Genomic DNA, 17,242 nt, shown 5'->3' on the forward strand with positions numbered 1-17,242 from the left:
TCAAAATGATTGGTCATCAGCAATGGTTCTCATTTAATGACTTTTTGCTTTTACTTTTTTTTTTCAAAAGTCAAGCCAAATGTCATATGTGCTTTATTACTTTTTTCAGAAAGTTAATCTTTAGTAGATCAAAAGCTGCCATGGCATCTCTCCCCTCTGAGGAAGGAGTAAGTGAATGTGTTACATTTTAATGGATTAAGGCAATGTAGAGATACCCCAGACAGTGTTCCCAGCTCACCTCTGACTCATAATGTGACCTCAGGCACACTCATCACATCCCCAAGTCCTGGGAGGCAACACAGTGAAGTGGAAAGACAATGAATTTTAAAACTGGAAAAGACCTGGGGCTGAATTTTTGCTCCTCCCTTCACTTTTTGCGGGACTTCAGCTAACCCATTTTACAGAGCTAAGCCTCAGCTTCTGACCATACACCGGAATAATAATAAATCAACGGAGGACTCACAGGTGAAAATGTCTGGCAGGTGTTAGAATCAGCAAAGGTAAGCTTCTTTCTTTTCTTCAGGCTCAGTGACTGTGCACAAAGCCATAGATCACTTCTGCAGAACCTTATTCTTTAGCCTTAATGGCCACCGTCAGAGCCTGGGGCATCAGGTCACGCCTCAAGCTCTCCTCAGCACATGTACAGATCCGACGCTGAACATGTAACCAAGTCCCGTGTTTCCAGGGGCCTGTTTGCTTTGTCTTTAGAAAAACTGCAGCACAGGAATAATCAGTGCTTCCCACGATATAAGAACCAGCTTACTGCTGTTTTCTTCACATACAAGATGCATTGTTGAAAACTTAATTGTATCAAGAAGCTCAAGGATTATTTTAGCACTAGAGGAAACATGATTAGCAACAAAATAAAGAAAAACCAAAACCACATCCGACCTGGGGGATCCCAAGGCAAATCACCAGGAGAAGTTGGATGAAATTCAGTAAAACAAATTTTGGACTAAAAATCAGGAAAATAAAGGTTAACAGGGAGGGATATTACAACATAGAACACTTTCCAAGAGGAGCAAGAAATAAAACATTGCTTGACTCATAGCAGGGTACATTAAAACCAAAAAAAAAAAAAAAAGGCCTGAAACAGGACAAATGATAAGCTTTTCATATAGGTTACTGAGTTTTTCTTTTAATGAATATAGGTGTTTCTGTGTTTTCTTGTAGAACTGCAACTTTCACGTTGTCATCAACCAATTAATACTACTCAACATTAATTTTGCCCTTTTGCAATTTTAGCAGGTCCAAATACCCACCCTTCCCCCAACTGCAAGATTTCTGAGAGTATAAAAGTCTTTTCCACGTTCACACAAAGTCTCTTTGTAAATGAGTCATTTTTTAGGAAAAAATATTCTTGCTGCCAAATTTCAGGGTTGAAGAATAGAGAACCAATTTACTTTCTTCCATGATTCAGAGTTCTGATGCTCCAGGAAAGATGTATAGCTTTGAAAAGGAAATTAAGAAAATAAAATCATTGTGCAAGGGTCACAGTTTCTTTTGAGCCCAGTTCTAATCATAGCATAAAATATTCTGCCAATCTAAATGTATAATTTTGTTTCAGTAATGAAGATAGTCATTGGTTTCCTTTAAATACTCTAAACTTAAAAATGAGAATGAAATCTAGAGAAATCTCTTTGGATGTCACTCCCATTTTTAAATGTAAAAAAGAACGTGATTTAAAATTTACACTATTACATAACTTTCTTCCATGTTTCCCAAATTTCCAATAGAGTCTCTTAGATACCCAGCCAGGGTAACTAGGCAACCAAAATCAAGTATATACTTTTAATGTGTGCTGTGGATTCTTCTGGGCAACTCAGTTCTACACACAACTAAATTTTCTACACAGCTACATTCTAACAATATTCATAAAATTGTCTTTCCAGGTTTATCTACTATAGAAATTAATTTGGCACTAAAGCCAAGCAGTTCATAGGCTTTAACTGATTGCTAAAATGACTTGGTAAATAAATCACATGAATATCTATCAAATTACACACACACTGAGCTCAAAGAAAGAACCATGATGCTATGAGGGAGTGAAAGGTAGGCAGTCCAGGGAAGCTTCCTGAAGAGAAAGACTCAAAGGAACAGTCAAGAAAGCACAGTGCATCAGAAGGAGCCCTTCAGCCTGCCCTGCAGTGGACAGGATGAGCCGCAACCATGAGAAGAAAGAAGAGAGAGCACAAGGAAGCAGGCTCTGAAACAGGACCGGCATGGGTGGACGGAAGCCAAGTGCACAGCACTGAGGGTCTTCGATCCCTATCCAAGCCGCTCAGCCAGGGGGTCACACAATCAGACTGGAGCCCTGCAAAGCTTACTTGGAGGACAGATGAGAGCGGGCAGGAAATGCATGAAGACAAAGTGGAAGCTTCCTGCAGGGGAAAGGATGAGAGGTAGAACCCAAACCTACTCAGGGGTGTTTAGTCTAACCTGAAGGTGGGGAACAGGGGGTGAGGGGTTTGGAATTTGTGGAATGAAGCCTAGGTTTCTGGCTCGTGCAGAGAGATGGCTGATCCTGTCATTGACTGATGGCCTCTAGGGGAGATACAGTTTAATTGGTGATCAACTATTAAGTAGCACAAACATTAGAAAAATATTTTTTATGGACTAAAAAAAAAGTAAATTGAATGACAGTCACAGGAAGAAAGCCTAGAGCTTGAAAAGGCTATTTCATTTATGAAGACTTGTTTTTTTATAATCCACCTACTTCCAGAAGTATTTTTAGTAGGTTGGTGGCTAACACTGAAGGGCATAGAATCAATGGAACTATTTAATACAAGACATAAAGGGAGAATGATTGCACAGAGACAAGAGAGAACAGTTTAGAGGAATGGAAACCTAGAATCGTGATTAGAGTGGTGATTAGACAGGTGTATACATTTGTCAAGACTTGAAATGACTGTATTTGTATTTTACTGTAAATAATCTATATCTCTATAAAACTGACTTATAAAGAAAAAAGAAGTTATATGCTTTTGAGGAATAAAAAACAGAATGTCTAATTCAAATGAAAGCAAGTTACATTTACTATACAGATCTTCTTTGACTTACAATGGGATTACATCCAGAAAAACCCATCTTAAATTGAAAATACCATAAACTAGAAATGCACTGAATACACCTAACCTACTTAACATCATGGGTAGCTCAGAAGACTTAACCATGTTCAGAAGACTTCTATTAGCCTACAGTTGGGCCAAACCATTGTACTACATATCACTAGACCAGGAAAAGATCAAAATTCAAAGTGTAATTTCTATTGAATGCATAGCACTTTTGTACCATCTTTTTAAAAAGTTGAAAAATCATTAAAACATCCAAAGGTGGGGAGTGGGCAGAAACATCTGCAAGTTCTCCCTGCCTTAGATAAAGGAATGAATGATAATCATAAAACAACACCATCCACTTTCCCATTATAATTTGCCTTGAGCTAACCACTGCCTTCCTTTGACAAATAATCTCTGCAGATACAGCTCTGTTCTGTTCTCAGATTCACAGATTCAATTAAACTTAGGTAAATTACTTCATTCCCTGAATGAGGTTACACTTAAAGTTATACTAAGCTTATTTCAAAAGGAGAAGGCACAACTTTTAAAGGTAACTGGTACCATTTTAGTAATTATTACAATTTCAAAATAATTATTATAATCTCTATAAATTATGCTTTATGACCAATAGTTCCTCACTCCATTTCTTGCTCTGCTGCTAACTTTTTTTCATAGTACTTGCCATCATCTAATATTGCTTACTTATTTATTATTTCATAATTGTGAATTTATTATCTGTCTCTCCCCACTGGTATGTGAGGTCCAAAACAGCAGGGTATTTTTTCTGTTTTGTTCATTGCTATATCCCCTTACCCTAGAAGAACACTCAATGAAATACCTAGTATTTGAGTGGAAGAATGAAAAAACAAATAAACAAACATATAAACATTGTGTCCAACTAGTCACCACTACCTAGGGCTCTAAAAATAATAGTGGAAACAGCTCTGATTATAATCAGACAGATTATAATCAAAAGAAGATACAATGTAGGCATGAATTGGCCTTTACAATTACAAGTGCTAAAAAAAATCACAAGTGCTCTATGTGTCACCAAACAATTCCTTAATTTAATTAAATATACAAATAGCTTTCACATCTATAATGATTATGCACAATTATTATTATTGTACATACTACCTACAATATATAAAAATATTGTAATCTATTTAAGAGATGCCTAAGATGAACATGGAAAGATTCATATGTGAGATTTACATAAGGGGTGTGTTGAAAAAAAAATGAAGGCGCTAATCCACTAAGAATTGTCTAGGAAAGCTTTATAGAAGAGGTGAGTTTTATATACCATTTTATTAGAAAAAGGAAGATAAATGGCCCAGGCACTGGATACTTCATTTGAGGCAAACGGTCCATACTTGAGCTTATCAGTGAGACTCCTGAGGATGCGTGTGTGTGCGTGTGTTTAGTGGCAGCGGAAGACAGTGCGACCGTGAGCATGTTTGGCGAGGAACACAGGCTGAGGGGAAGGGAGAGCTCAGGCAGAAACTGTTCCGTCTAGAACGCCCCCAACCCTTCATAACAAGTCCACTTCCTATCATTCTCTTTCTCAAACTACATCACAGCCATTCCTTTGACTTGTACACTAACATCTCCCATTTTCCAGAACCCCCATCTCCACAGCACCCAGCCTCCAGTTCCCCACAGCTCTTGAATGACTGAGTACACAACTGGTACCATATTCAGTTCAGAGTCTGGAAAGAAAAAAGCATAAAAAGCTTGCCTCCTGGGTCCTATTACTAATTACCCCCCTAGCCCTTGCCCAGCTCACTCTGCAAGCCTAGTGTTCTTATTTATTTTTTTATTTCCTAATGTTCCTTTCCTCCTATTCTCTACCGCCACTCTGGAGGATTGTGAAACTGAGAAGAACGTCCTCGCTGGGATTACACCTGAAGCTCAGTAACCCCCTCGCCCCTCCCAAAGTTGTCTTCTGAGTTGACTCACTTCTGAGTGAATTCCAGTTCCTTCATACCTCTAACCAAATCCAGCACTCCAAAAGTAGAACTGCAGTCTTTCTTAATATTCACATTATATATTACCAACAATGCCAAAAGTCATATTAGCCTTTTAAGTCACACATTACATCTGTTAATTCCTCTTTTGTCAAGGTTAAATTTAAATGCCATGTCCCAGACAAATATTCTATTTGAATTCAGTCTGTTAGAATAGCCATCCTCCAAATTCACCAAAGCTATTTGGATCTTCATGTCAACCCAAACGCCAAAATAAATTCCCAAAATGAAATCAAGAATCAAAAATTCTTGAAAATCATATTAAGTCAGTGAACACAGAGAACCAAATGCTAAAAAAAAAAAAAAAAAAAAAACCTGGAAGAAACAGCAAAATACTTAATAGTGGGGAAATTTTACTCCTCTTTTGTAAACCAAATAAAGAGAACTATTGACATCTATAGCAAAGAATTCATTATTTTAATGTACAAGAATTGCATTAGTTGCAATCCAAAATACAAGAAAGGACACTTCATGAAAAGAGAACTCCCTCGGAATGCCAGACTTTTATGTTCAGTCATCCACTTATAATTTCTGCTTGAACATCTAGCGTAAACATCTGATCTGTCCAAAAGCAAAGTCCTGATTCCCCTTCCCCAGTCTTCTCTGCCCCATCCTTCTACATCTCACTAGATTCACCCTTGACTGCTCTTTCACAAACTCATGTCTGATGCATCAGTAAATCCTGGGGGCTCTAACTTCAAAATATCCCCAGAAGATAAGCAGTTCCCTTCCCCTCACTCCTACCAACCCGATGCCAGCCACCCTCGTCTCATTCCTAGATTAATTCCTGTCCCATCTCCCTGCTTTTGCCCTTATCACCCTTAAGTCCAATTTCCATTTTCAACTCGGAAGTCAGAGTCATTTCCTTTACAAATAAGCGATATCACATCAATCCTTTATTCCAGACCCTCCCAAGGCTCTTGAGTTCATTCCGACTGAAACCAAAGTCAAGTGGTCACAAGGGCCTGCAGGCTCTAAGAGACCCCTCCTTCCTCCCACCGACCTTCCACCTTCATCTGGAGGACCTGCCCCACCCCGCTATGTGTGGCTGGAGAAGGTCCTCTAGTTTGGAATTCCCCATCTGTGCTAACTGCCGCTTCTATAAGGTCTAACCCCTGGAGAAAGCCACCCTTCTTCTGGCATCTGTGGACCACTCGGGGCCAGGCTGAGCGCGGCGGGGCTGGGGGACGCACTGCATCCCACGGCTGACTCTGGGCCGAGCACACTTGCCCAGCAGAAATACTGCATGGTCATCTTCCTGGGTCAGTTCTGGAAAGAGTTAGTCGCTCATTCTTCTGACTCTTTGCGATCCCATGGACTGCAGCCCATCAGGCTCCTCTGTCCATAGAACTCTCCAGGCAAGAATACTGGATCAGGCTGCCATTTCCTTCTCCAGGGGATCTTCCCAACCCAGGGATTGAACCCGGGTCTCCCACATTGCAGGCAGATTCATTACCATCTGAGACACCAGGGAAGCCCTCAGCTCTGAAGGCCCATATGGAGAATCTTGTCCAGAAACCTGAAGTTTGGTCCAGCTCAACTTTCTCTCTCAGCAAATGTGATGACTTTGATGAAATCTTAGAAAATCAGCGTTGGAGAGAAACTGGGCCTCACTGGGCACCACTTTCTTATTTTCCAGACAGAAAAGCTGAGACCCAGGGAAGCAAAACAACTTTCAAAAGCAGAGAGCAAAACGGCCCCAGATCTTCCCAACAACTAACCAGGGCTTTAGGTTCAGGGAAGTACCTTCCTTCATGAAGAGGAATTAATGATGACAGAATTAAAAAAAAAAAAATGACAGAAACAAACACCATAAAAACAAGAACTTCTACAAGATCATAAAGTAGCCCCATTACGTTTCCCCAAAATGGCCTTCTTTTAAAAAACTCCAATGTTCACAGCATTGCAGAGCCTTTAATAGTTGTCCTACTCTTAAGTACCTAAGAGGATACATAAATACTTCCTGTGCCTCTCTTTTGATAGTGTTGAAACAGTAAAATAGTAATACGTTCAGACACTGTGCTGAGAGGACTCATTTAACGGATAGAGAAATGGAAAGCAGTAGAAGGACCTGAAGGCAGCTCTTTCATTCGGGTGGAAGGCATTTTCCTGATGAAAATTAGTGTTTCTCCAGAGTGGAATAATTTCCTATTTAAAGCTTCAGTTGACTTGGCCTCGTTATAATGTGAAAAAGATTCAAATTGCTGATTGAGGGGGGTTGCACAGAACCAAATCCAAACAAAGCAGAATTCCCTTCGATTTGTTCCATCCAAGTTTCCTTGGCCAGATGGCTTCAGCCACCAGCCAGAGCCCCACCCACCGCGCCCCACTCCACCGCTGGCCCTGGACACACACTAATGACCCTCAGCTGCCCTGGCCCCAGGCTCACTTTCTCCTACTGCCTGGCCACCCAACCTCCTATCTCCTGTAGAGGGGAAAAGACAGGGGTAGGGAAGATATTTAAGAGAAAATGGTATCCCTTTGGATAAACAGCACTGGGGGTAATGTATCAGTTCCCATGGCTGCTATAACAAATTCCCCCAAACAGAGTGCCTTAACACACACACACTCCTGGTTCCAGAGGTCAGAAATCCATAATGGGTCTTCAGTTCAGTTCAGTTCAGTCGCTCAGTCATGCCCCAAATCTTTGCGACCCCATGAATCGCAGCACGCCAGGCCTCCCTGTCCATCACCAACTCCCGGAGTTCACTCAGACTCACATCCATCGAGTCAGTGATGCCATCCAGCCATCTCATCCTTGGTCGTCCCCTTCTCCTCCTGCCCCCAATCCCTCCCAGCATCAGAGTCTTTTCCAATGAGTCAACTCTTCGCATGAGGTGGCCGAAGTACTGGAGTTTCAGCTTCAGCATCAGTCCTTCCAAAGAAATCCCAGGGCTGATCTCCTTGCAGTCCAAGGTAGGGAGCTAAATTCTTGTCACTGGGGCTGCGTTCCTTCTGGAGGCACCAGGGGAGAATCTGTCCCTTTGCTTGCCCAGCTGCTAAAAGCTGCCTGCGTCTCTTGGCTCAGGGCAGCTTCCCTCTGATCCCTGCTTCCATCACCCACAGCATCTCCTCCTCTGACTGACGCTCCTGCCTCCCTCTCATAAGAACCACGGTGGTGACACTGGGCCACTCAGATTAGTCAAGAAAGTGTCCTCATCTCAAAGTCTCTTTTGCCATGTACGTTGCCACACTCACAGGGCTTGGAGTTTAGGATGTGGACATTATTCAGTCTGTTGCAGTAAGTTTGTCCTTTCTTTTACAGCAGATATTACCTGATAGTGTCTAACATTTAATGTCAGACACTACAGAGGTGCAGCTATACACACACACACACCCCCCCCACAAATATCCATGTACTGAATGAGATGAGACAATAAGCCTAGTATAGTTTAAATGAGAGTCACATGTATAACATCCAAAGTTATTGTACCAGGCTGTGTGCATGTTAAGTCACTTCCGTCAGGTCTGACTTTTTGTGACCCCATGGACTGTAGCCTACCAGGCTCCTCTGTCCATGGGATTTCCCAGGCAAGAATACTGGAGTGGGTTGCCATTTCTTCGTCCAGGGGATCTTCCTGACCCAGGGATCGAACCCGCCTCTCTTGAGTCTCCTGCATTGGTAGGTGGTTCTTTACTACTATTGCCAACTAGGAAGTCTAATTGTAGCTAATTTCCAGCGGTAAGAGAGCAAACTAGAACTGATAACCTGTGCAATGCACTCACCTCTCAATACTTCCCAGGACTTTGTAACCACTACAAAGACAAAAGCCCGAATAAAATGGCAATCTTGTCTGGGGAGCTCCACATCACTGGGAAGGGTCAGCAGGTGAAATGTCTCTGCTTTGGAGCCAGGACCGCACTGCACCTGCCAGCAACAGGAAGAGCGTGTGCCATGGAAGGGGTCTCCAGGCAGACAGCTCGTCTTCATAAAGCCCACCTCCCCCTGTGTGATCAGCGTGGAACTCCCCCCTCCAAGTGGGGGTGAGGGAGTGTGCTGAGGTCACGCAACACATGCAGTTATCCTCAGGAAGGGGGGGGTTATAAGAGAAATGACACAAACTTAACAGGAGTGGATAAAGGAAAAGGGGGAGAGGTTAGGATTGAAATCTACTCATTTTGTTCAACTCAAATAGAAGCACTCTGATGATAAACATTTCATCCTCACACCCAGCTATTGCTATACTGAGTGGCTTTGCTCTCTGCCCCCATGTAAATATTTAACTGCCTGGACTCTTATCCAGGCTACACTCTCCCTCTTGTGAGTGGAACCAGTGCCCTTACCTACCCAAGTCTTTTTTTCCTGCAAATATCCCTTATCTCCCAAATCACATTTCCCCTCTTACGCCTCATTTTCAAAACCCCTTCATCCCATATCCTCCAGGTCTCTCTTCCCTGTTAACACCCCTCAGAAGCATCTGTATCCCTGTTACCATTTGACCTCCTGATTTACCTCTTTCAAATCCAGTTTTCTATTCAGCTTTTCCCTGCAACCTCATTTATCAAGGTCCTGAATGACACTTATCCAGCAAATCCAGGGACCTCCCCGACACTCCAGTGGTTAAGAATCCGCCTTTCAAAGCGGGGGATTAAGGCTCAATCCCTGGTCAGGGAATAAGATCCCACATGCTACAGGGCAATTAAGCCCACGTGCCACACCTAGAGAGTCCGTGTGCCACAACCACTGAGGCCTTGCACCACAGCGAGAGAAGTTCTTGCACCGCAGCAAGAGAAGCAAGCACACCGCATCTGAGGGCCTGCACGCTGCAGTGAAGAGCCAACGCAGCCACAATTTTAAAAAAAAATTAAAAAAGCAAATTCAGCAGTCTAAGCACAAACTTCATTTTTTATCACCCTCAAGGCAGGAATGACACCAAGGATTGCCCCCTTCTTCAAACTCAGTCTTCACTTGACTTCTGGGAGGACACCGTCTCCGTGTGGTCCTCCTGCTTCCCCGACCATTTTTTCCCAGTTTCCTTGGCGGGATCCTCCTCCTCTTTTCCTCTGGAACATATCCCTAGGCGCAGCCTCCTGCCGCCTTCTCTTCTCCAATTATCTGAACTTACTCCCTGAATCATCTCATCGGCGCTAGTGGGGTCAGATACATCCACATGCTACAGAGCCTGTGTGCTTTCATTCTCCAACTTCTCTCTGACTCAAGAGTCCTGAGATTTGGGTCAGCCAGCCCAGAAACGGGCCCCCAAACTCACCGCGCTGCTCAAACTAAACGCCTGTCAAGCTTCCGGGGCTCTTTCGTGCCTCACGTCTAACTTGATGAGTCTGCTCAGTTTCACCTTAAAAATACTCCCGACTCTGAGCACTTCCTTCTCCACCGCTGTTGCCGTTCAGTTTCCCAGTCGTGGCTGACTCTTTGCCACCCCGTGCGCTGCAGCACGCCAGGCCTCCTTGTCCTCACCATTCCGAATTCTCCCGGAGTTTGCCCGAGGTCATGTTCATTGCATCGGTGATGCCATCCAGTCATCCCATTCTCCGATGCCCTCGCTCGTCGGTACACGGCCCTTAATCCAGGCCGCCCTCCCTATCCTGAAAGAACCTCCTCCGTGGTTGCCCATTCCCACTCACGTGACTGAAAACTGAACGCTGCGGGGGGACTAAGCTCATGCGCCCCAGCGAGCGAGTTCATGCGCCGCAGCCGGCCAGTCCGTGCGCCAGGACTCCGGGCCCACGTACCACAGCGAGGGACATTCCTGCACCCCACAGGGAAGCACGGGCATCGCAGCTAAGAGCCCACACGCTGCAGTGAAGACCCAGCACAGCAAAATAAAAATTATGAAAAGCCAAGTCGACACCCTAGGCACGGCATGTGAATGTGCCTGGAAAACGCCACCTGCCGTATCAGGAAACAAAGGCTGCTGCAGCCAGCGCTTTCCCGCTGCGCGGACAGTGAGCCCTGAGGGACCCAGGTGGAAACAGCATGCCCACCATCAAGCAGGCAGCCACTGCAGCCCCCCGGGGCGCACCCTGAGGAGCCACAGGACACTGGGTCCAGACGGCTGAGGTGCAGGTAAAAGAACGATCTCGGGGAGCCCAGCCTCGGGCTCTTCCCAAACACAGAAACCCACTGAATTCCTGAGCTGAGATGTCCGGTAATCTTTTGATGTCTGGACGACCTGACCTTTTTTTCAGTAAGCCCTCTATATTCTGGCCTCTCCTTTGCCTCTTCAGAGCAGTCCCTCACGCTGTCTGAGAAGACGCCTCCCAGTCTTGAAGTCCTCAGAAAGTCCCCTGAATAAAGCTTTAGGTTATGCCTTTTTTTTCAGTTGACACTCATGTGATCTCTCCACAGAACGTTCATGTTTCTCTTTCTGAATCGTGAGTCAAACCGCATCACTCCCTTTCTGCAGCCCCCACCGATCTCCGTCACACCGGGAGTGAGTCCTAGGAGGGCGGGTGGTCAGTTCACAGCACCGACCCCAGTCCAGCAGCTCCTCAGCTCCAAGCTGACCACGGCCTCGTCACCTCTGCAGGTGCCTTCCCTTGACGCCACTCTCTCAGGGGCTCCCCTGTGTGTTAACCCCTTTCCCAGGCAACACAGACCTGAAAGGCATCAGAACATTGCTGCTTCCAAAGCTGGCTGTATCTTTTGTATGAAATTTGCTAGCAAACCTCCATCAGGGATTAAACAAGCTCCTCAATCCAGATGGTTGGAGTGTTGGTGGTTTAACATGAGGCTTGTGCTTCTTTCATGCCTTGAAAATTATTGACTCACAGTATAAACCTTCCCAGGCTTCATGATAAGTTAATATCGCATGATAAAGTCTCCCAGGAGATACTCTTTTGGCAAAATTATTTAACATTCAAGACCTAATGTATCATGTTTGTTTACTGTGATAAACATCCTGACAGATGGTTTACCTGTAAGCATTTGCCTCAGTTGCTTTAAAGTGGTTAAGCTTTATGTCTCCTTAATTCATAAATATCCCTAAAATTCTCTATGAACTTTACAGGGTATCTTTAAAGTTAGATTATAGGGATACTATAGTGCATATATTCTTGGGAAAATAACATTATCTTTAACTTGAAAACAAAATAGGATTTCTGAGCCCATCTAGTCATTGCTATTAGGAACTCACTGGGCAGTCAGTTTCTACTACAAAGCCACAGTCATCAAGACAGTATGGTACTGGCACAAAGACAGAAATATAGATCAATGGAACAAAATAGAAAGCCCAAAGATAAATCCACACACCTACGGACACCTTATCTTCAAAAAAGGAGGCAAGAATATACAACGGAGAAAAGACAATCTCTTTAACAAGTGGTGCTGGTAAAACTGGTCAACCACTTGTAAAAGAATGAAACTAGAACACTTTCTAACACCATACACAAAAATAAACTCAAAATGGATTAAAGATCTAAACATAAGACCAGAAACTATAAAACTCCTAGAGGAAAACATAGGCAAAACACTCTCGGACATAAACTACAGCAGGATCCTCTATGACCCACCTCTCAGAATATTGGAAATAAAAGCAAAAATAAACAAATGGACCTAATTAAAATTAAAAGCTTCTGCACAACAAAGGAAACTATAAGCAAGGTGAAAAGACAGCTTTCAGAATGGGCGAAAATAATAGCAAACGCAACAATGGACAAAGAATTAATCTCAAAAATACACAAGCAACTCCTGCAGCACAATTCCAGAAAAATAAACGACTCAATCAAAAAATGGGCCAAAGAACTATATAGACATTTCTCCAAAGAAGAAATACAGATGGCTAACAAACACATGAAAAGATGCTCAACATCACTCATTATCAGAGAAATGCAAACCAAAACCACAGTGAGGTTCCATTTCACGCCAGTCAGAATGGCTGCTATCCAAAAGTCTACAAACAATAAATGCTGGAGAGGGTGTGGAGAAAAGGGAACCCTCTTACACTGTTGGTGGGAATGCAAACTAGTACAGCCACTATGGAGAACAGTGTGGAGATTCCTTAAAAGAATGGAAACAGAACTGCCTTATGACCCAGCAATCCCACTGCTGGGCATACACACCGAGGAAACCAGAATTCAGAGGGGCATGTACCCCAGTGTTCATGGCAGCACTGTTTATAATAGGCAGGACATGGAATCAACCTAGATGTCCATCAGCAGATGAGTGGATGAGAAAGCTGTGGTACATATACACAATGGAGTATTACTCAGCCATTAAAAAAGAATGCATTTGAGTCAGTTCTAATGAGGTAAATGAAACTGGAGCCTATTATACAGAGAGAAGTAAGCCAGAAAGAAAAACACCAATACAATATACTAATGCATATATATATGGAATTTAGAAAGATGGTAATGATAACCCTATATGTGAGACAGCAAAAGAGACACAGATGTATAGAACAGTCTTTTGGACTCTGTGGGAGAGGGCGAGGGTGGGATGATTTGGGAGAATGGCATTGAAACATGTAAATTATCATATGTGAAACGAATCGCCAGTCCAGGTTCAATGCATGATATTGGGATGCCCTGGTGCCCTGGGATGACCCAGACGGATGGGATGGGGAGAGAGGTGGGAGGGGGTTCAGGATGGGGAACACATGTACACCCATGGCTGATACACGTCAATGTATGGCAAAACCAATACAATATTGTAAAGTAAAAAATAATAATAATAATTTTTAAATAAATGAATAAATAAAAGTAGTGAAGATGTATGCTCTTATGAAGATAGCTAGGTGACTAATACACCAGTTCTCTTGATCAAGCTAGCCCTAATGTTGCCCTCAGCTTGAAGAAACTTCAGTTTTTTCCTTCCCATCTCTACACTCTTGATCTCCTTTCTTATAGCATTTACTTTAGAAAACCGATTATCTAATTCTTTCTCTGGTCCTTTGAGATGCAGATCTTTTAAAAAGCTTCTTGCCCGTGTGACAACCCAGGTCCTTCCCCAGGATCTAGGAGCCATCCCTTTGAAATTGAACCATTAAGGAAACAGAGGAGAGGAGCCTAACTTGGACAGGTGCACATGAGCAAACACAGATGGGCTAATCACTCGGAGGACACTCGCCAGACTCAGGAACAACTGCGTTTGCTCCATCCCTGGATCAGCCTCACCTCAAAGGCCTCCAGGACTTTCCCCCCAGCTCACCCAGCACTCAGGAGCCCTGGTTCGGCTGTGTGGAGTTGACTCTCCTCTATGACAACTGTCCTGAATAAAGTCTCCCCTGCCTGTTGAACTTGGCCCCGTGCAATGAGGTTACATTGACCCTAGAATCCCAGTACTGGAGATGACCAAGCTTTCTGTACTCACAGGCTTACCATCTTGACCAGGCTGTCCAGGGTAGCCAGGATTCCCAGGCTGTCCGGGGTCACCCTAGAGAGGGGAAAAAAAAGCTCTCAGTCCAAAACAACCAACTCTACTGATTCAGTCAGAGCCCACCAGGGTTTGAAACCAATTCCTTCATTTGCAGCTTATTGTTAAACAAACAAACAAATGTAAAACTGGAAATCCCAAAATAGGGTTAGAAAAATGATATCATGTTACTTTAAAAAGTAAACCCTTTTTATTATGAAATATTTTGGGGATTTAATTCTGTGAACATTACAGGTATAATAAGGGATGTACTTTTCACTGATGTAAAATGTCAGTATTTATGACAGGAAGCATTTTTAGAATTCTGAACAAATTGTGCAATGTCACAACAATTATGGCTTCAACAACTAATATTTCACTCAGAAATCTACAACTTTAATTCTATTCTAGACATTACACTACAGGAATCCATGACTTATGATATAACAATTCAATTTATCATTATTTTTAATATGATATCACTTGCAGGTTGAATCTAAAATATGACACCAATGAACTTACCTATGAAACAGAAACAGACTCAAAGACACAAATAGACTTTTGGTTGCAAAGAGGATAGAGACGTGGGGGACAAATAGATTGGGAATTTGGGGTTAACAGAGGCAAACTATTATATACAGGATGGATATACAACAAGATCCTACTGCAAAGAACTATTAATATATTCAATATCCTACAATAAACCATAGTGGAAAAGACTATGAAAAAGCACATATATATGTGTGTGCATATATATATATATGCTTAACTGAATAAGTTTGCTGTATAGCAGTAATTAACACAACATTGCACATCAACTATACTTCAATAATTTTAGGAATAATTTATATCCTAAAAAAAGCTTTGAAAGGAAAAGTCCACAGGCTTTGTGATCTTCCACGTGGGAGTGAAGTTTAAAGCTGTACAATAATTGTTCCTTTCAATCTAGTCAGTGTGTCTCTGACTATAATTTCATTTTAACACAATATTAAACTTCTACAACTTGAATATTTTCATCAAAGTGAAAAGTGAAAGAAACAATGAAATTCGCTCAGCCATATCCAACTCTTTGTGACCCCATGGACTACACAGTCCATGGAATTCTCCAGGGCAGAACACTGAAGTGGGTAGCTGTTTCATTCTCCAGGGGATCTTCCCAACCCAGGGACTGAACTCAGGTCTCCCACACTGCAGGCAGATTCTTTACCAGCTGAGCCACCAGGGAAGCCCACCAGTACTAGAGTGGGTAGCCTATCCCTTCTCCAAAAGATCTTCCTAACCCATGAATCAAACCAGCTTCCCCTCCATTGCAGACAGATTCTTTACCAGCTGAGCTACAAGGGAAGCCCCATGAAAACGAAGCCTCAGGAAAACCAGGCCCAAGCCAAACAACCCTGTCCAGTTCCCAGCGTCCTTGAATTACATGTTACACCTAAAATACAAACTCTGTCCTCACAAAGCAGAGACCTCCAAGGAACATTATTCTGTACAGCCTGGCAAAAACAGCCCAGACACATTCTAAAAACTGTAGCATGCTGCCCAATGGCCAATACTGACCAATCAGATTGGAAAAGACCCTGATGCTGGGAAAGACTGAAGGCAGGCGGAGAAAGAGATGACAGAGGATGAGATGGTTGGATGGCATCACTGATGTGATGGACGTGAGTTTGAGCAAGCTCCAGGAGTTGGTGATGGACAGGGAAGCCTGGCATGCTGTAGTCCATGGGGTTGCAAAGAGTCAGACACGACTGAGTGATTGAACTTAACTGAGCAGTCAGATGGTCACCATGTGTGAAAAACAATGAAAGCAACACTTTTTGTGAGGTGAGTGTGTTTTATAATTTAATTCTAAGAACTACTTCAAAAATAGTATCAGGGAATTCCCTATGGTCCAGTGGTTAGGACTCCATCCACTGAGGGAACAGATTTTATCCCTGGGAAGGGAACTAAGATTCCACAAAACACAGGGTGTGTCCAAAAACAATAATAATAATGATATCATATTTGTGTATTACAGAATCTATTAGGGGCATCTTGCTGAAAAAGATCATGTCTCAGCCATCATTTATCAGTGAACTACTACAGAAAGATAACTGATTTCAAATTCAGCAGGGCTTCACATCTACAGCAAGAAATTATTCACACATACCCCAGTGATTATATGTTAACTAAAGGCCACTGCTAAGGGAACTTCCACAGAACCAAGTGCTCTGGTCTGAAATTCGATTTCAGGCTACTGGCGAGGAAGGTTTGTTCCTGCAACATGACAAGAAAAATGGAAAGAACCGTGTGAACTCTATCAAGGAGCCAGTGGAGAAGGGATGGGCTTTTCTTTATGCTAGCCCAACAGGTTGACCACATGGAAAGGCTGAGGAGAAGGGACATGCTGTTTTTAAGAGATAGAAAAGGAATAGATGTAAACTCAGGGAGAAAAGTAATGCAAGGACATGTAATTTCTTGCTGAAGAGGCACAATTTGTAATTCTAATCCAAAGATAGCCAGTGTCAGCCAGGCATTAGAGAGTAGTGTTTCCATTCTCTAGGGTATTAGATGTTTTTTCTTATTTTTTTTAAAGATAAATTTATTTTAATTGGAGATTAATTACTTTATAATATTGTATTGGTTTTACCATACATCAACACGTATCTGCCACAGGTATACACGTGTTCCCCATCCTGAACCCCCCTCCATCCTCCCTGCCCGTACCATCCCTCTGGGTCATCTCAGTGCACCAGCCCCAAGCATCCAGTATCATGCATCGAACCTGGACTGGTGACTCGTTTCATATATGATATTATACATATTTCAATGCCATTCTCCCAAATCATCCCACCCTCGCCCTCTCCCAG

At 42.9% G+C, this 17,242-nt stretch overlaps 1 protein-coding gene across 1 annotated transcript in view; it reads right to left on the minus strand.

Moving 5' to 3' along the window:
• COL21A1 (collagen type XXI alpha 1 chain) overlaps nt 1-17,242 on the minus strand; it is a 152,731-nt gene that overhangs the window by 87,619 nt on the left and 47,870 nt on the right. Inside the window, exon 9 of the mRNA XM_040249057.1 lies at nt 14,352-14,414. Coding sequence (XP_040104991.1) covers nt 14,352-14,414 — 63 coding nt within the window. The remainder of the gene's footprint in view (nt 1-14,351; nt 14,415-17,242) is intronic.

The sequence above is a fragment of the Oryx dammah genome, unplaced genomic scaffold (genome assembly GCF_014754425.2).
Source record: "Oryx dammah isolate SB20612 unplaced genomic scaffold, SCBI_Odam_1.1 HiC_scaffold_11, whole genome shotgun sequence".
Lineage (NCBI taxonomy): Eukaryota > Metazoa > Chordata > Mammalia > Artiodactyla > Bovidae > Oryx > Oryx dammah.